Below are 20,089 nucleotides of genomic sequence, written 5' to 3' on the forward strand. Positions count from 1 at the left end.
AAGCTGCTTCTCATAGAATGGAAGAAAGCTGCTACTGGCATTTAACTCAGACACCATCTGGTCAGCTTCAATGCAAAGCATAGTCACAAACTGGAGGCAAGTTGCCAGCACTCAGCATAGCCTTTCTGGCTATTTCCAGAGGAAAGACGTAAAGATAAGCAGCTTCTAACTTCTTGCAGGTCTGAGTGTGTGTTTGGGCCACCAAGGGCTGTGGTTATGTGATGGAATGGACTTATGAAGGCCAGGCTCAGGGAGATAAGCGTGTTCTTAGTTCACCGCAAGAGCATGGGAACTACAAGAGGATGAGGCTGGCACCTCCCTGAGGAATTCACAGTGTTGTGGCTGGCTGGCTTGGGAGCTGGGGTTCAGTCTGGGGAGATTCTCGCTAGAGGTTGTAGCTAATAAACACAGCTGAACTGATTTTGCACTGTCTCTTGGAGTTCTTTGGGCTAAACCTGACATCAATCTCCCCAGACTCAAATGATATCAAGTTTAGCCCAAGGAACTCCAAGAGACAATGCAAAATCAGTTCAGCTGTGTTTATTAGCTACAACCTCTAGACAGAAAATCTCCCCAGACTGAACCCCAGCTCCCAAGCCAGCCAGCCACAACACCGTGAATTCCTCAGGGAGGTGCCAGCCTCATCCTCTTGTAGTTCCCACACTCTTGCAGTGAACTAAGAAAACGCTTATCTCCCTGAGCCTGGCCTTCATAAGTCCATTCCATCACAGGTTAATCCACATGGCTGATAAAGCTCAGAGGCAGCAACGTAGACCATTCAGAGAATCTGAACATCAAGCATGGAAATCGGCGCATAAGAAACAGGGAAGAACTCAGGCCAGCATTTCTAAGCATTCTTCCCAATTTTATAGGGCGACTTCAGTGCTCAGAAAAATTGCACTGAAAAGTATGTATCAATGGAAGTTCCATACAAAAAAAGATTGTGCTGGAAAATGACATGGCAAATGTTTATGTGATACAATGCTACATTCATTTCGAAATATACCGGCATTGTTTGCCTTTCATGGATCAAGATATTTCTGTCCTTTGGAATAACCCTTTCCTAAAGTTGTTACATCCAAAATTCCATTAAAGAATTAAAGCAAAGCTTTGGGCAAAAGCAGTTATGTTTGCATGCAACGTGTGAATGGTAAAGAAAACTGTGCAGAAAACAAAATGCAGAAGTTGATTCTCTTTCCAAAACTTGTAGATAATGTCTAAATATATATTTTAAATATATGCAGTGCAGATTGATCTAAAACCTATGGCTGAATGCATTTGAAGATAAGAGTCCTCTTAGCTACATACTACTTGTACCAAGGAAACTCCCAAATATTTGAGTTTCATCACAATTAGACCCCCAAGTAGAGAAAGGGGTGAAAAAAGGGAAGGAATGGACATGCACGCACGAGAGAGATAAATGGAAGAAGACCAGACATAATCAAACAGGGAAATAAAAACAATTCCATGCATTGCTTTTTAGATCTACGCGATGATTTGTGTGCAATACGTTGCAGAGCAGTTTACTCTTACTGAGGAGCTAAGATTGGTCTTTACTACTTTTCTGGCAACTAAGATGATATCTGAAGGCAAACTAAGATTTGTTATCCCTCATTGGGCAGACACATTGGAGAAAGACACGGCGACAAGCAGATGATTATAAATGGAATTTATCCATTGGAAAATGAAGAGAGAAAGACAGACAAGAAATCCAGGAAGGGAAAAATAGAGGACCATATGCAGCAATAATTCCCTGTCATAAAGAGATCTTGGTTTGGAGGATCGGGATTTGAAGATTTGAGCAAACTGGTGGTCCTTTTTTTTTTTCCTAGAAAGAGCAGGGAGGAGAAAATTAGAGGAACTGATTACATCCTAAGTAGTGTTGCATTTTTTCTCATGTTAGGAATGCAGGAGAATGGAGCATTTAAAGAAAGGATGGCTGGATAAGGAAGGGCTTGGTTTCCATTGTTGACGAGCAGAGTCTTGGGCCTCCTGAAGCAAGGAAAGCAGCTATAGATCCAAGCAGGTCTGTAGGTTCAGGGGCAATCAATGGGGCAAGAGTGAGAGGGAAGCTGACAGGGCAGACAATTTGCCCATTTTGTCAGGCACAGGCAACATTTGGAGGAAAGGATGCAACATGAGGAGAGCCTTGCAAGTTTCCATGGATCAGTGGCAAGATCTAATTTGGATTCTGTTCGATCACCAAAATGTTAATTCATATGATGTTACCATGGAGGGACATGGAGGGAATCTGCTTTGGGCCAGACCTACTTCACTCAGGGGTGGGGGGAATAAGGATTTTGTAGCATTCCTAGGAAAAGGCATAGCAGCTGAAGTGGAGACAGAAGATTAGAAAGGTCAAAGCTGGATGTCATGTAGCCAATCTTGGCTGTTTGTTCACAAGTCTTTCCTTTCATGAATTAGGGGCCTTCTAGATGCCTTTCAACTGCACCTTCCCAAATTCTCAATTATTGCAAATGATGGCTGAAACCATTGGGGCCCTCATTGACTAGGGGAATGGGAAAGGCCCTCCCACATCTAAATTTGGTTGTTGAACTAATCCATTCATTGCACACAACACAGTGGATCATAAGTGAACCAAACTGGCTGTGTTTGCACCCTATGCTGAACCACAAAACCTAATCAAGGTTAAACACATTGTGGCAATGCAGGTGGTGGTCAAGCACATGAGATGAATGGAAACTTGATTTTTACAAGAGAGAGAAGTTCCAGATATGATATCAAAGGGGAGAAGTTTATTATATCGTTTTGCCTCCTTCCCTTGATCCATACTTCCATGCATCTTTATTTCATTTCAGCTATAAAAATGCTTGAAGTGGTACATCACATGTTCCATAGCACAGATCATAACTCCTTACAACTGCTCATGTAGTGAGATATTAATGGGGAAGACTTATTCAGACATTAAGATCTACTTTGTCTAATTCAAGCTCATGCCAGATCTTGTGCCTCTTTGGTAAGGCTCTTCAAAGAAATGACCAGTAAAATTTATGTTGGGCTTTAGCTATCTCAGAAACCAGCCTTCTGCAATCTTTAGTGGTCAGACTAGACATCCCAAAATGGAGAGATGTGAATTATGTGATTGTAATTTGGGAGAGCTCTCTCTAGTGGTAAGACCTAATTGAAATTTGATGATCTCAAGGAAGCTAAGCAAGGTCAGACCTGACTAGAATGTGAATGGGAGAAACCTCCAGGATTTGACTGGTTACTAAAAAAAAGAAAAAAAGAAAACCAAGAAGAAGGAAATAGAAAAACACTTCCTACTGTTACCAAGAAAAGTACATGATTCATTACATGTCATCACAGAAGGTGACCTGGACTCACCTTTACCTTTTTCAGCCTGGGAAGGTCTTCCTTCCTATCTTAGAGGATAGTACAGAAAGGAAAGCCAGGCTTCAGGAAACAGGAGGACATCAATGACCTCCGGGAAGTGGGACAAATAAGGGACAGCTCAGACATACAAGCTCACAGGCAATACAATTCAGAACAATCAGGAAGCAAGGGAGAGGATGAATAAAAATCAAGTTCAATCCCCAAACCAGGTCACTTGTTGATGTCTCACCTGTTATGTGCTCACCTGATCTACAAGCCATGTCCACGTCTTTCTCAAAATCAGTCTGGAAGACAGAGAAAGCAAAGGGAAGGTGATCAGCAATGTGGAAAGGAGAAGGTTGGTATGCAGTCGAAAAGAACAAGAGTTTGAAATTCCAGCTGTTCAACCCTATGGAACTGAAAAGCAAATGACAGCTGTAGCAAACCCCTGATTTTCCAGGAAAGCTGTTTAGAGGTGAGATGTCAAATACACAGTTATGCTAAAACCTCTTAATGCTTGGTCTGGTTTCTTTTTTGGCTGGCTGGTGAGATCAGTACCAAAAATATTTGTGCATATGTTTGTGGGTGGAAGAAATGGGTGGCCAGAGTTGGAAACTCTTGTGTGAGCTGGACAGAGATGCAAAAATAATTAGAAGATGTACATTGGCAGGTTCATCGCATAGAATGAAATGAAGCAGCAGAGGATCATCTGCATTTAGTGGGATTTCATTATGGGTATTTTAATGCATATCTAATTTATGCAGGTGAATCCTGAAGAATGTGAATGATTAGGACTTTCTCCTGAATGACAATGAAGTTGTGCTGTCAAGAAGATAGTGGCAGATTTCACCTTCCGTGTAGTCACTGAAAGCATGTTGGTTCTATCTTTTCATCTTACTAAAAGAAATTGAGGGGAGAAGCCCAAGTTTTGTCCTTGGGAAAATGGCTTCTCACCTCATGGCTTCTCCTGGAAAACTGGGAGAAGAAATCTTGCATGATCAATGCTCATCAGTGATCATGCAATGCTCGCATGATCAAGCATGGGGCATCGAGTTTAAATGCCATGAAAAGCTGAGTTTTACAAAAGCAGCCAAGATAGAAGGCGAAAGAAGCAAAACAACAATCTGACTGAACTTGTCAAACATTTTCAGTCAAAGCAGGTGAGATCCATGGGCTCTATATCCCAGAAGATCCAAGTAGATGTGCTTCTGTCAGACAGAGCCCCAGGTTATTTGAATTCCACTAATGCAGTCGTTCTTCAAACGGGTACCCTCCAGATACACCAGGCTACAACTCCCATCACCCAGAGCCAGCGTGGTCAGTGACGGTGTGCCACCCAACAGTTCTGGAGAACATGGCTTGAAGAAGGCACTTGAGGAATGTTGGCACTAACAAAAAGCATTTGACAATGCTCATTCATCACATTTGGAAATCGTGGTGGATTGCGACTTGCGTTGATAAATGGGTGATAATGGGTACAGAAGGAATCTGCAGCTCCAGATGAAATAATGTCTGAGTACCAGTTCAGATGGTTCTTTAAAAAAGGATTAAATACCTTTATGAAGGTGAGAGCTATCAAGGCTCACTCGATAGCAACTGATGGTCAGCAATGAATGAGGGGGACCACTCTCCTGTCTCGTTTTGAGAATTTCCTGAATGTGTCCACTTGCCATTATGTGACAGCCTAATCCTGGACTGGATGAACTTTTGCCCTGAACCAGCCTCTTATGTTCTTGTAGTTTGACTTTCTTTAAAAGTCTTTTTATGGGCCTGTCTCATGGCAATAAAGCCTAATCAAATACATTTTACGATGAACAACAACCAGGCCAAGATAAAAGGATGGTTCTTTCCCAATAGAAGGAGTCATACGTGGTCCAAAGAAGACATCCACAGCCTTTGGTTTGCATCACCCTGGGGTCACTGCAGCCACGAAAGCTACATCTCCCCTCTCCTTCAAAGCATTTTCCGCTTACCATAAGCTGGGCATGGCCGTTCTGGAATGACCCCCCAGAATCGCCATTTCCTTCTTCTTGACGATCCACGACCCGGCATTTCACAGCATCCTGCACCTAGAAAAGATTGTTGCATTAGGCAGAATCAGTTTAAAGTCTTGCACTCAATAAAATAAGGGATTGGTAGCGAACGAGCTTCAGCTTTTGGCAATTGCACAGTCATTAAAACTAGCCATTAAAGAAACTGAAAGGAAAAACTAACAATAGCTGTTAAGATAAGTTAAGCAGTGGAACTATCTGCCTCAAATGCAAGTGAATTTCCCCTTGCTGGAGGTCTCTTCCAACTCATACATTCTATCATTTTCTTCTTTTTCTTTATCATCATCATCATCATCATCTTCATCACCACCACCACTACATCACAGGTTTTTAAAAAAAGTAAATAAAATAGTTTTATTTATTATTATATCTTAAAAAGATATATGCAGCCCTTCAACATGGAGTTTCCCAAGGATGATTTACAACACACTGAAATCACAATATGGGTGTGTGTGTATGTGAAAATTATACATAGATATAGACATAGATATAGGTATATACAACATTAAAAGCTTCAGTGTAGCAAAAACATTTAAAATACTATATTCATCAATGCTGGTCAGAAATTCAACATGTGCTAAATTAGGAAAAAAACTGGAGGAGATCACTGAACTTGGTGGAACGGGTCTGCCGTTCGCAACTTACATTCCAGTAATTTCAGTAGATTTATTTTAAGAACAACAATATTTGGATCCAATCCACAGTTTTTCTTGCTTACTGCTTTAAAATAGTTATATATTAGCTTTCCACAAAATGCTCTCAAATAGTACAATTAAGCAAGAAGTTTTTTTTTTTTTTAAAGAAAGAAATCAGAATCATTTTGTTTTTTAAGTAATTCACAATAGCTACTCCTTCTTCAGGGGAAATACATTTCCTGCACTTTTTTCTGAGTAGTTTGCATTTGGTTGGATGACCATGAATTTGCCTTCAACTAGGAGAGCATTTCAGAGATACCTGCATAGGCTGAGTGTAGCAGTTTTGCACTTGTAACTAAGAGAGGGGTCTGTTTATGCATGTCTGTATGCATGCATGAATGTCATCTCTGTCACTGTATACCTTTCACACCAACAAGCCAACCTGGATTCAAATACATCAATTCCGCCTCAAGCAATGACATCATACCTGAATACTTCTCTTATGACCTTTTCTGTAGCAAGGTTACTATCTCCCAAAAGCGGACTTTGAGAAATCACCGGATGATTTCTCCTCCCCTGGAACCTATTCAGAGAAATCATTCATTGAATTTCTCTGCCCACGTGTTACCTGAGGGGTTTTAAAAGATCGCTCTTTTCTGTAAATCTTGTAAGGTTCATGAGAACAATGATGTCAGCTTCCAATGGTTGGAGATGGAGAAGAAGGCAGAATGTGCCTTTGCTGGTTTTTCAGTTGTTGCTATTATCATATTGGGCTAGAGTAAACACAGAAGTATCACCCCCTGCTCAGGAAAGGTTTGACTCAGCTCCAGATTAGGAGGCCACTAGATGTTAATGTCCAATCAGAGGATAACATAGATTCAGCTGCTTAGCTCTTAAGAGACAACCAACATGGTTCAACATAGGAAAGAAATAAAAAAGTTAGAAAACCTTCCTCTTCAGCTAATGCCCTCCAGATATGTTGGATTTCAATTCCTTTATCTATAGCAAGCATGGACTCTGAGCTTTGGGAAATGCTCATTTAAATAACCGCAGAAAAAAAATCATAATTGAATTCTTCCCATAATTTAAGGGTGGACAGCCTGTGACTCCAGGGTGACCCATGGCTGTTCAGTCCCCTTTTTATACCCCTTGGAGATTCCTCTGGTCATGATTCCTGAAAACTGGTGTCACCGCCTCTTTTCTGTTGGAGGTGGGAACATTTGAAAATGTTAGTGTAACCTCTGAAATACTTATGTCATCTAAAGAGGTGTTTCTCAACCTTAGTAACTTTAGGATATGTGGACTTCAAGTCCACATACCTTAAAGGTGCCAAGGCTGAGAAACACTGATCTAAAGGATCCGCTTTTGCCCACATCATTTAATTTATGGTTGCCCACCTCCCCAAATGTTAGGTAGCCCCTATCCAGCAACTTTCTCCTATTTCCACAGGCATAAGAAAACATCCTCCTAAACACAGAAAGATCCTCTGCAACCATTCATGCCCAAATGCCCACCTCTCTTCTAAGAATGCAATGGACCATCACAATGACGAACCCCTCCAAGGAGTCGAACACCGCAAAGAGGATCTGGAAGAGGGCTGAGCGACGGTCGGTGATGGCCAGCACTGCCGACATCCAGGTGAGGGCCAGCAGAGGCAGGACTACACAGGAGCTCCAGAGGGATGCCCTGAAAGGGGGGAAAAAGGGAAAGAAACGTCTCTTGGCTTCTACACAAGCCCACTTCTAGCGCTGCATTCACTCGCTTGAGTGAATCCCACCAGGCTATCAAAGAGGAGTAATTGAGGTACAGGCAGAGGGACTCCAAGTGGCTTCCAAGCTACAATCAAACAGAATTACAAGGCAGAAGGGAAGAAGCAAACGAAACAAGTAGAACTCTCAATTATGCCTAATCTAATGCACTCTGCACCTACACTTAGATCCACTTCTTCTGGCTTAGGGTGAAGAAAAACGAAAGAAATGCTGGGGTTATTTCTTGTGGCACAGGACAAGCGGATGCAGAGAGAGAGAGAGAGAGGAAGAGAGAGACAGACAGACCGAACCCCGCTTTTATCTTTCTTCAACTTTCCGTGTTTTGCTCAGGGGCATCCATGTGTATGCGTGTGGGGAGGGGGTCAGAAAAGTCAATATGGCAGCCACAATCACACAAGTGAAGCCACACTTTTTTTTTTTTTTTTTTACAGGCCTCCCGTGTGCAACAAATGTCAAAAAGAGGCCACCTTGACTTCACGCCATCTTGACTTCACTTCACCAAGGCCCCTGGTATTTATCTGGCTATTCCTGTCTTAAGTGTCCTCTTCACTGTAATCTGATATGGCTTAAATTAAATATTAGTTAAGAGTTAAGATCACCTTAAGGTACTAACTGAGAGCCCAAACATGTTACCTAAAAGAGACCCTAAAAATGAACTTAGAGACTTACTTACTTACTTACAAACATCTTCAGAAACTATAACTAGTTTAGTAATTCTAAGAAGAGGACAGACTAATACCAAAGAATTTGTTCAGTGTTCTCCCTTCAATGTGAGCCCTCTGAAGATTTATTTGGTGTTGCTGAATGCAGCTCAGAAGATGGGCTTACCATTGGTGTATTAGTGTAACGCTAAAGGTGTGTTAGATCTTCCATGACACTGACGTCTCCTTAGATAAGGATAGGTAGAAATATCAGTAAAATAGAATTAAATTTGCTTAGGCAGCTGAGAAATGGACATACAGATTGGACCGCTATTTCTGGAGTTTATGAGATTTGCATGAATGATTTCTGCATGAGTTCTATTTATGAGCATGAAGCAACATGGAATAAAATTGGGGTGTATCTGTTTGTGTGTGCTCTTAGCCAGTCCTGCATGCCAAGAAATCTCTTAGATTAATCAGAGCCAAGCTCTGATAGGTTCTTAGCACTTTGTTAAAGAAACACTATTTCCCATTCTGGAAAGACTGACACATCATCTTTCTTGAATTCATGTGGAAACAAACAAACAAACAAACATTAAATCACATATTTCAGCCAAGAATGGAGAAATTGTATAACTTACACATTGTTTATAGACTATTTAGCAGTTCGATGGTAGGTGGAGGCCACCTGGACAAGGAGACTTCTGCTCTAGCAGTTGTGAGTGTGTGTGTGTGTGTGTGTGTGTGTGTGCAGAATTGTTTTGGACTAACAGATCAAGTTCTGGAAAAATATCATATTTTAAAACCAAGTAGTACATCTAACATACACATACACAACCAAAGTCTGTATTCCACCTTTTACTGGAATTCCACCTTCCACCACTTCTGCCACCACCTCCTCTCTCGGCCATAATCTACTCCGCACAACATGACAGCAGTAAAACCAACTTAAGGACAGGCACAAGGAGGGCAAAACAGATCTCATTCCAGTCAAAGAGTGAACAGAAATGACTTGTGGGGTGAGGGGAGGAGAAGGTCAAAGGTTGATGACACCATAGCAGGGGATATGTTTCATGCAAGGAACAAGAGAGTCAACACATCAGTTATTTGCCTAGAACAGTCATTAGGACCAATGCATTGGGGTGAGATAGCAGGAAATATGTCAAATTCTAATGAATTCTCTTTCTCACTTCCTGAGATCAGCAATCCATGCTTAACTCCAGCAATGCGTGATACTGAGGAATTTGATTGACATGCATAATTTGGCTTGTTTTTAGATGGCCGGGCTAGTTATCTCATTATCAGTAGCAAGGATCAGTACTTGAAAAGAGTGATGGCACAGCTCAGGTCAGATGAAATAAGGCTGGGTTCTTACATTGGACAGGGCAAGAACAGAACAGCGGTTTCAAAGTTAAACCATAGGTCTTCCCCCAAAATATGTTTGGGACAGGAAGTGGGAGAATGTCAAAACAACTAGGGTCATTCAGCCTGAAGTGCTGTGAATTCACAAATATCAAGTATATGTGGTTCTACCGAACAGGGCTAGAAATGGAGATAGAGGAAGGGAGAAGGGGAAAAGAAAGTAAGAGCTGATGTGAGACAGAAGGAAGGACATGACAGAAAAGAAGGTGGTTACAGAGATATAATCAAGGGCAGGACATAGAAGCTTTTGGGAAAGCTTTAAAGCTGACATGGAAAGAGGGGCTGGTGTAAAATAGAAAGAGAACAGAACATATATCTGAAAAGAAAAGAAGAACTGAGTGTATGGCAGAAAGGACAGACAGCAAGCGAAGGCTTGAGTGCTCTTAGCCAGGGTGCCTGCTTAGCAGGGAGTGGTTAAGAAAGATATGTCACAAAAATGGGCAGAGCTTTGAACATCCTGCCATGGCTGCCGTCTTGGCCTTTTTGACCACAGGCACTGCCGGTTCTGAGCAAGAATCAAGCCAAACACAGACATGTGATTCATCAGATGGCGCTAAAAAAGAAAGGGAGATGGTTCAGACACGAAATGAGAAACAACTGCAAGACTGAGCCAAAAGATGAGAGAACGGAAAGCATGTGAGAAAGCACAGCTCACCCCCAGGTTTTGGTGTCTCATCGGGGGTGGGAGGTTGGGCAGGGAGGTTCCCTGGAAGAGCATAGGAACAGATGGGGTGTAAGGCAGCTTTGTGGAGGTTCACATGTCAACCCTTGCCATGAATCACTTGAAAAATGGCCAGTTAGAGTTGCATACCCCCTAAATAAGCATATATGTTGCAATCAGATATAGAGACCAGATCTGACTTTCCAGCAGGGAGGGCCCAAGTACTGGAATCCCAAATCCTTAAGAATGGGCAGTTTGGATCACCTATAGCAGGACTTTTAGAACATGGACAGGTTTGGAAAACAATGCATGATGTAAGAGGAGTTTATGGGGTTACCACAAAGAATATTTATTTTTAAAAAATGAAAAAAGGACAGGAGGAGGGAAGCAATCATCTCAGTTTTACATGGGGAGATGAACAGGTCCCCAGCAGAACATTTCATTCTGCCTTAAAGGCAACAGAATTTTTGGGATAGGGGGCTCATTCAGTTCCCCTCTTGCAGATCCAACTCTCTGTTGTTTTAGAAATACTGTAGGTTATGAGAACTTCCCCTCTTTATTTAAGAAGGTCCATCTTCTCAACCAAGGAAGAAATGGCCTGGCAAGAATTTAAGGAGTGCTGATTTATTTACATGACTATTGAGTGTATTAATTATTTATACATGAGAATTGTCATTCTCCCTCCACATATATTAGCTCCCCATATAACATGAAGGTATGTGGAAAAGACCTTAGGAGATGGGACCAAGAGATACTGCCAAGGGAATGGTCAGGGGAGAGATGTACTTTCATCCTTGCAAGACTGATGTTGGCTTTGCAGGGTAAACCAGATAGGAATCACAACCAGATGAGCTAATTCTACTTTATTGTAAAGCTACATTGATAGAATCTTGCAAGGATAGAAGTAAAATTCTCTCTCCCCCTACCCCCATCTCCTTTACAGCCCAAGAAACTAGGGAGAGTCTCTTCTGAGCCTCTTACCCTTCCCACTATCCAGCTGGGGCTATGCAGTCTCTTATCTGACCATTCCCTTGGTGGCGTCACTTGGCCCCATCTCCCAAGATCTTTCCAACATACCATCACCTATAATGGGAAACAGTGGTGGGAAAGAGAAATGTCTCCATCACCTGCTTGCAAACTCCTTGCTTGGCCATTTTTGAGAAGCAAAATGGTGGACTAAGGTGGGTCTTGGCCTGATCTGGCAAGGACATTATACTCTTTTTTCCCTTCAGGCTGGTCTGAGCTCTCCTCAAATCTGAGCTGAAAATTCATGAGTGCAAACTTTCAGCACACAACTGGGTTCTGAAACTGTGGTAAGCCATGATTAGCTTGGACCCTACTGGCCAGATTTCTATGTAACATGAAGTCATAATCAAACTTAGAAACCTCACTGGCTGCCTTAGTTAAACTGGGGCTATCATACTTTGGCTACAAAAATCTGGATGACCGCTAGATGGCTACTAGATGGAAGCAAATAGATGGAGGCCATTCTACTTCTTTATGCCCTCTAGTGGCATTCTGGATTTTTGTAGCACAAAGGTGGTCATTCTAATTAAGGCAAGGTGCAACAAAGGCTTTACAGCTTAGATAGACATATGATATATGGACTGAAAATATCCAGAGGAACACTAAAGTTAGCATGTGGTTGGTTGTCATCCAAAAGTTCTCTAGATGTTTGCAGCCCAGATACAATAGGCAAAGTTTACTGTAACACGTCTGCCTGGCTTAGCAGAATGTGGCAGATACAAGAGTAAATAAAGCCTGCAATTTTGAATCTCATTTGACCCTGAGCATTAGTATTAAATGTCTTATCAAAGACAGCTCTATCTGTAAAAGCTAGCAGCCACACTGGAATGTTCAATTCAGCTGTTTAACAATTTTGTCTTGAAAAAGGTCCAGGACTTTGAGCTGCAGGTAGAGGGAGGGAGTCTACCCTTTTCAAAAGAAGGGATAGATTTTAAGAAATTTGTCACCTGAATGTGAGCCAAGGAAAGAACAAGAAGAACTAGGAGGGAGGAAGAAATAAAATCAGACGTGAAAAGCAGCATGAAAGAGGAGACCTATAACTCAAATCAATAAATAATCATAATTGTAAAAAGGAAAAAAGAAAGGAAGTTGAAATTAGAGGAACTAACATGGCGTTACTGGTGGCTGTGGCCGAAACGTCAGCAGAAGACACCACTCCACACTTGGAACATTTGAGCGTGATGCCGTAAAGGGGCACTGCCATCTGACTGCAATTAAAATTAAAAGACTGAAACGAAACAAAACACTTTGCTCGTGAACACAAACAAAAGGGAGGTAGGATAAAGAAGGAAGGAAGGAAGGAAGGAAGGAAGGAAGGAAGGAAGGAAGGAAGGAAGGAAGGAAGGAAGGAAGGAAGGAAGGATATTCAACAAAAAGAATAGAAGAAGAAAAGGAAAGTTGAACAAAATGAGAACCCCAACCCAGACACCATAAGCTTGAAAGAAAGAGAGAGAGAGTGAGAGAGAAACAAAATAACAGGACAGGGAAGGGTTAACACTCTCAGCTTTAACATACCAGGTGCAGGAAACTTCCAGCCACAACCCCTTTCCCCCTTGCCCAAAGAGGTCACGGGCTGTGTCAAAGTCAGTGCCCCTGGACGGAACCATGTTGGAAAGTACTGACCAGCCAAACCTGAATCTCAAAATTGGGACAGCACAATGTTGCATTCTGTGGCTACTCCCATGTTCTGAAGGCATGACTCTGATACCTGAAAATGATCCAGGAACTACAAATTCCCGCCTTGAAGGTCTACTGAGGAAGCTGTAGAGATTAGCCTGACCCGTTGCTCCCATCAACAATCACTAACATCTTGCTGTGCCGTGAAATGCTTGTTTCCCTCAGATCTATGTGCAAAGATCACAAGGAACCGAGGAGGGTTGTGCCCTTTGATACAGGACAACTGTTGAACAACAAGCAGAGTTTTAATTTTTACTCTTTGGAGTAACAAAAATGTGTGGAATTAGTTCAGGCTCCTGGTAGCTTCCTGGAGATCAATATTTTTGTTCAGAGAGACAAAAGTGCAAGCAAAATGGCCAACTCATTACTAGTTGTTTCATATTAGCTATGATAACTGTTGGAAGATCCCAGATCCCCAGGCAAAAGGGTGCTACTCCCTCATATTGCTTGTAGACTTCCTGAGGGGGCCACTGCTGGAAGTATGATGTGAGGAACTTTTCTTGGATCTATCAGGGCTTTTATAATGCCTTTTGGTCAGGCTGTTCTCTCATTAAAGTTGCATGAAACAAGACTTTAGAGGGCTCCAAGATCTGGAATATTTTCTTGGCTCTAGGTCAACCTTTCTACTACAGTGGTGTGATTCTCCTGGGGAATAAATATTAGAAGCTAAACGTTCCAGGATGAATAGATCAGGCTTGATTTTGGAGGGGATATAAGGGAGCCAAAAGAGAACAAAATGGCTCTTCTCCCTAGTCATCTTTGTGTCCCAAGCAGAATTCTACCTGGAAGTGGAATGGTAACCACCATTAGCTTCTGCCCAGAACTCAAGTTGCTACTGAAATTGGGAGGTCCAATTCTGGTTTGGCCTAAACAGAAGACAATTTTATCAGAAAATTCTGGACTGAGTCATAAACAAGGATGACAAGCAATGGGCCACAATGGTCAGAACATGGGGAGGAAAGGAAGGAAATGGAAAGGCATTAGGTTTAGTTTGGTGTAATGTATATTTACACCTCCTGCATACTGTTTCCAAATGTACTCTCTTCTTACTTTCCAACACAGTTTGAAAAACTACAGGCTGAAGTTAACCAGTTAAAGGACCAGAGATGACACAGCTCTTAACCCTCCAGGCACTTCCATATTCTCCACAGATAATGCATTTCAAATGGCTAAGGACATCAACAAGCCCATTCCACATTGAAGAACACAGCTTTAAAACTATTCCACAAAGAAATCAACATAAAGGAAGGGGGAGGGGAAGAGAAACAAAAAACCTCACCCTCCATTTTCCCAAGTGTTTGCATTTTCAGCATCTATTCAGCACAGTCGATAACCAGCTAAAGCAGGATTTAATTTAACAATCTTTATCTTTGTTATGTTTTAATATGATAGCAATGCCCATAAAGCAATTCTAGAGCTGCGTCCCTTTGGAAATAATGGCTGGTATTGGGGTGAGCTGGTTGACCCAGTTTTAATCTACACGCTAAAGTCTGCCTTAGTTCCTTTTCCTCTTGCCTGCCCATTTAATACGAAGGGATTTGCAAATTAGTATTAGGGTTGTTGCATGTATGTTGGTGCAGCGATAGCAGCATTAAGTGCAACATGGCAGAGTTTTAGGTCAGCCTGACCTGAATATAACCAATGGCCCTGGAATCACTTTCAGAACAAGCTTTCCAGTAGGTTTGAGTTGATTCCAGGAATGAAACCTCAAGTGGATTGGTTGACCGTGGGAAATCCTCAAGATGCATTTTCACACTTAAAGGCTACTGATGGGAAGTAGGGGTGGTGATGTCTCAAATGCCTTTGCTGCAATGCAACGTTTGCAACATACAAGGAAGTCCAGCTCCATAAGACCTCTCTCCATGTCTGTAGAATGCCTTGCCAAATCTACTTCATGGCATTCCAGCCCTTTGGCACTGGGAAGCAGAACTGATCTACCTATGGTTCCACCAAAAAGACGATGCTCTGCAACCTTCAAGTTGATTTCAGATTGCAAGATCAATTCAACTGCTTTGCACTCAAACTACACTATCTTTGAACCAGACCCAAGTGGTGAGATCAAACTCAATAGCTCCTTGAAGCCCCGTTCTGTTCTCTAACCCAGAAATGGGTAAGGAGGTACTCTTTGATGATTTGAAAGCAAGTGTCGTTTTTGTCTTTGTGATATCCGCTTCTTTGCCTTGGCTTTACCCCCTTTGTGGAGAGTGCCACATGATCCCAAGTCTTGATTTCATGCCATAGGGAAATGCAAAGAAGAAACAGGTTTCTGATGGAACATTAGGCAAAATAATGTTCTGTATTTAGGCAATATCTAAAAAATATGGCATATGAATCTAAATGTCAGATTGAAACAGTGGATACCTGGATCCAACTTTCCAAGTGCCTGCTGGTTGACTTTAACCCTGTTGGTCTCTCCATCCCAACCAGGATAGGTCAGAAACATCCATGGGGGAATGTGTCAAATGACTAAAGCACTGTTGTGCCCCCCACACACCTACACAACAGGTGGAGCTTGTATTGCAACAGTGCAGCACTCCTTTTGTCATTTGAGGTAACCATCAGATCCTACAACTACCTCTAGTCAAGGTCATCCAGGAGGCATTGGGAAGCAGCACCAGGAGTAAAGCAGGGCAGAAGTCTTTCTCCAGCAGAGAAAGCAGAACTACTCCAGCAAAATTAAGTAATCAAGTAAACCATTTTGTCATGATGCTTCAAGACATAGAGCCAAAGTGACTGTGGATCTAGTGAATTTCCATCCTGAACTCTGAATGTGTTTACAGTCCCCTGGACAGAATTGGTGAGCAACCTGAAGGTCCTCCTGGACTCACAGCTCCTGCTTGAGGAGCAGATGGCCCAGTCAGCTTTTACACAAATACACCTTGTACACCTTTTGTGCTTGGTCCTAGATCAGGAGGAACTTCTCACAGTCACTCATGTCTTAAAATTCTCATTTAGATTGCTGCAATGTGCTTTATGTGGGGCTGCCCTTGAAGAGCATTTAGAACAGTGTTGTCCAAACTTGCCCACTTTAAGATGAGTGGACTTCAATTCCCAGAATTCCCCAGCCAGCATGGCTGGCTGGGGAATTCTGGGAGTTGAAGTCCACTCATCTTAAAGTGGGCAAGTTTGGACAACACTGATTTAGAAGCTACCTTGGTCTAGAATGCAGCAGCATGTACAATTTTGGGAGCAGCACAGTATAACTAGGTAATACCAATGCTGCACTGGCCCCAATTCTATTAGCCTTCCTGAAAGCCGTGAAGACCTGGCTCTTCCTGCAGGCGTTGGGGCTGGGATGTCAGAGGTGGGAGCTCTGACATGGGTATATGTGACTGGCAACTATGAAGACTGTATTAGAATTCAACTTATTTTGTTTTTGCTTGGTTTTAATGGAAAGTTTTGTTTTTGCCTTGTTCACTCAGAGTTTCGTTGGAGAGATGGGTGGCCATATAAATTGGAGAAATACATACATAATTTTTTTCTGAATCAGGCCACTGCCTCAGATCAGAAACCAGGGACACTAGTCCAGGCTGGGGTGATGGCTGGAGGCTCAACAGCATGGCTGCCTGCAGCCTTTAGTTCAACCCAAGTCAGTCAAGATGATTGTTCTTTTATTTGCACCATAAATGCCATCCTCTATGAAACCAGGAATGGTATTCTGGGAAATGTTGATGATAGGCTGGGCAACTTTGGAAGGGAGAGTAACATTTATGCTAGAAGACTTCAAAGTTGCATTGATTGCTCTTTCTGGATTCTCCAAATGTAGGCTAGTTTTGTTCTTCTGGAACTTCACCCCCAAACTAGTTTCAACAGAAGAACTAGAACATCATTGTCCCTGCCTTGTATATTCTTGATGCTCAGTATAATTTGGGTGGTTCCAACTTTCTGCTGCGTGCCATAAGTCAGAAGAGGAACTCTGGTGGTTGGTATAAGCTTTCTTTTTCCAAACAATCAGTTCTCTCTTGTCCTGCCATTCCTGCCTGGTTATCGAAAGTGACCTTGCAAAACGTCCACATTTTCGCTTGTTTTCTTAGAGGAATGATTGATAGAAAGCCTACCCTGCCCGTTCCTTCAGTTTCTTATCTGTTATTCCATCTTTGGATACAAGTTTGTTAAAGACCAGAATGCCAATAACCATGTTCACCTGTTGGAAGAGAAACAACAGAGAGTTTTGCTTGGATGCCTCGTCAGGCCAGATGTACCCATAGAATCCTCCGCATCTTCCCTGCGAAGGTCCCCGTCTGCTGGTTCATATCCCCGCTAGCCTAGCACTACTGGAGCAGGCCTCTGAGCACTCAGCCAGGCTTCTCCCAAGGTCAGATGACCTGGAAAGTTTTTGAGCCTCAGCATCTGTTTGTATGGTGAATGTTCGGTGTCTGAGAAAGCGAACCTTGGAGCCCAACCAATTTTTCCCCCCAGGAGTGTTCCAAAGAATACTAATAGGTGGTGGATACACAGGGTGTGCACAGGGGTGGTGTGTCTCTTTGGCTAAGGCAGTGTTGTCCAAACTTGGCCACTTTAAGATGAGTGGACTTCCTCAGGAATGCTGGCTGGGGAATTGGCTTCCAGGAATGCTGGCTGGGGAATTCTGGGAGTGGAAGTCCACTCATCTTAAAGTGGCCAAGTTTGGACAACACTGGGCTAAGGGGAAGCTCTCTGCACTGGGCTAACTTCACTCATGTCCTAGAAACAGCCACTCAACAGCCACCCAAATGGCTCAGAAAAGCCATCAGGTAGCCTGAGAGCCTTCATTTTGCTCATGTTCATTTATTTCATTTTTATTTATTTTGCTAGCTGTACGATGGCCGGAACCCTTTCAGCTTGCCCTATTTGTAGCCTCACATAGGAGAGGTGTCAGAGTAATGAACCAAGTCTGCTGAGGAAAATAAAACTGAAATGCCTTTCCTCTCTTGCATTCCAGGGAAATCATTCTCAAACAATATGCTTCCCACTTATACCCCCTGCTTCATTTTCTCCACAGATGTTTCTCTCACTTTAGCAGTTAAAGGTGTATTGCCACTGGCCCTGGAGGCTCTGTTTAATTGACACAAGCCATAGCTTTCAAGGCAGCTCTCTTCTGTGATCCCTTTAAAAGAATAAATTAAGCTTTGTCCTGCTTTTATTTCCCAGTGGGGCACTTGGATAACGTTGTGGCAGACGTCCAACGTAGCTGGGATGTGTGGCAAAATTGGAGGAGCGCTCAGCTTGCATTCATGTGCTTGAAAAGGGTTTCCAGTTATAGATTGTACAGAAGTTCTCCTTGCATTCACATAGATGCAGAGAGAAGATACGGATGTTGACGAGTAAGCAAAAGCCCCTCCTGTCCAAATGGAGATGGCCACAGCAGTGACTGTCACACTGAATGGCTCAGATGCTGAACCAGGCCAGTTGATGTCCTAGCAGATACATGCACCCAAGATGCAAAGTTGGCTTAATTTAGATCTTGGTTAGTTTTTTGGGCCGTCCCAGACTATTTGAATATTTGAGGGTTCCGTGATCATGCAAAAAGCCCAGAAAACAGGCTAATTTAGTAACCAGTTCTATGAAAAATGTACAGAAGTCTGCTGGCTATACCTAGTCATAATTTGCATGGCAATGTATGCTTGCAGGTAAAAATAAAGATTGCACGTTGCAATAATCAAAAGCCTACTGCGTACTTAGAAAATAATGACGGGATAGCACATTTAAAAAAAAACTTGCCTCCAGAAAAGTGAATTTAAAAAGCATGAATTTGGGAAATTCACATACATACCCCAAAGGTATGCAAGGGGGATGTATGAAAAAGATACATTAATGAGATTTGTATTGAAAGATCTCATACTCTAGGGCCGTGTTTCTCAACCTTGGCAACTTTAAGATATGTGGACTTTAACTCCCAGCATTCCCCAGCCAGTCCATGCTGGCTGGGGAATGCTGGGAGTTGAAGTCCACATATCTTAAAGTTGCCAAGGTTGAGAAACACGGACCCAGGGAAAGCTGCAAGGGACAAATGTGTGTGTGTGTGTGTGTGTTCTGTTAAAAGAACTGCCTGTAAAATGATGAGATGCATGGTGCATATGCCTAGGGGAAGTCCCCTTCAGATTTCCCCATCTGCCACCCCTTCCCCATAGTGGGAGATCAGGGTCTCAGGAAGTGAGTTTTGTCCACCCGGAGTTGCTACAGGAGCACAGCTGGGCTCCTGGGAACTTTAGGAACACGTCCCTGTGGTTTTCTTGGAATCAATGTAGAACTGTTTTGCTATTTATTGTCTTCTTCTGGGATGTTGTTTTGATTTCCCAGTCTAGCCTGTAGCCTTGGAATTCTTTGGTGGTCTCCCATTCCAAGACTAACCACTCTGACTCTTTTTAGTCTTGGATACTTAAATTTGGATTCCTGAAAGTCAAGGTTGGACTCAGTGATGTCAATGGCTCCTTCAAACCATCTTTTTTTTTTTTTTAAATGCCCCCTTCCTGGTCCTTGGCATCAAGCTTGAGATATGGTACAATTCATTTGCTGGGAGAGGAAGGATCAGTGTAATGTCAAGTCCCTCGATCACCCCAAAGCATTTATGCATCAGTCATGCTGTTCTAAATTTGTCCATAGATACCCATAAATAAAAATGTGTCCCTCATCAATACCTATGATGATGAGGGCCACATTTTTATTTGTGAGTATCTATGGACAATACTATACTTCATCAACTCCCACATCTCCAACCTCAAAAAAGGTTTCATTACTGCTGTGTGAATTCAGATGTTCTTAACCCACCCCACTTAAAAACAAAGGGAAGCCTTTCTTCAAATTTACCCATGAGTATGGCATTCCCGTTCTTAATTAATCCAGCATTTTAAAAATGACCCTAGTTTAAGTACTTCTGCATTCCACTGGGGCTTAT

At 42.5% G+C, this 20,089-nt stretch overlaps 1 protein-coding gene across 2 annotated transcripts in view; it reads right to left on the reverse strand.

Annotated features, from left to right (window-relative positions):
• Window positions 1-20,089, reverse strand: part of ADGRB1 (adhesion G protein-coupled receptor B1) — a 218,621-nt gene that overhangs the window by 18,780 nt on the left and 179,752 nt on the right. For both annotated transcript variants that reach the window (XM_088149282.1, XM_088149283.1), the window contains exons 23-27: window positions 17,274-17,359; window positions 12,648-12,746; window positions 7,534-7,705; window positions 5,307-5,402; window positions 3,584-3,638 (exon numbers count right to left, since the gene is read on the reverse strand). In XM_088149282.1, the coding sequence (XP_088005408.1) occupies window positions 3,584-3,638; window positions 5,307-5,402; window positions 7,534-7,705; window positions 12,648-12,746; window positions 17,274-17,359 (508 nt within the window). The remainder of the gene's footprint in view (window positions 1-3,583; window positions 3,639-5,306; window positions 5,403-7,533; window positions 7,706-12,647; window positions 12,747-17,273; window positions 17,360-20,089) is intronic.

The sequence above is a fragment of the Python bivittatus genome, unplaced genomic scaffold, assembly GCF_059951505.1.
Source record: "Python bivittatus isolate LINGU-HERP-01145 unplaced genomic scaffold, Pbiv_v1 ctg000590_np1212, whole genome shotgun sequence".
NCBI classification, from domain to species: Eukaryota; Metazoa; Chordata; class Lepidosauria; order Squamata; family Pythonidae; genus Python; species Python bivittatus.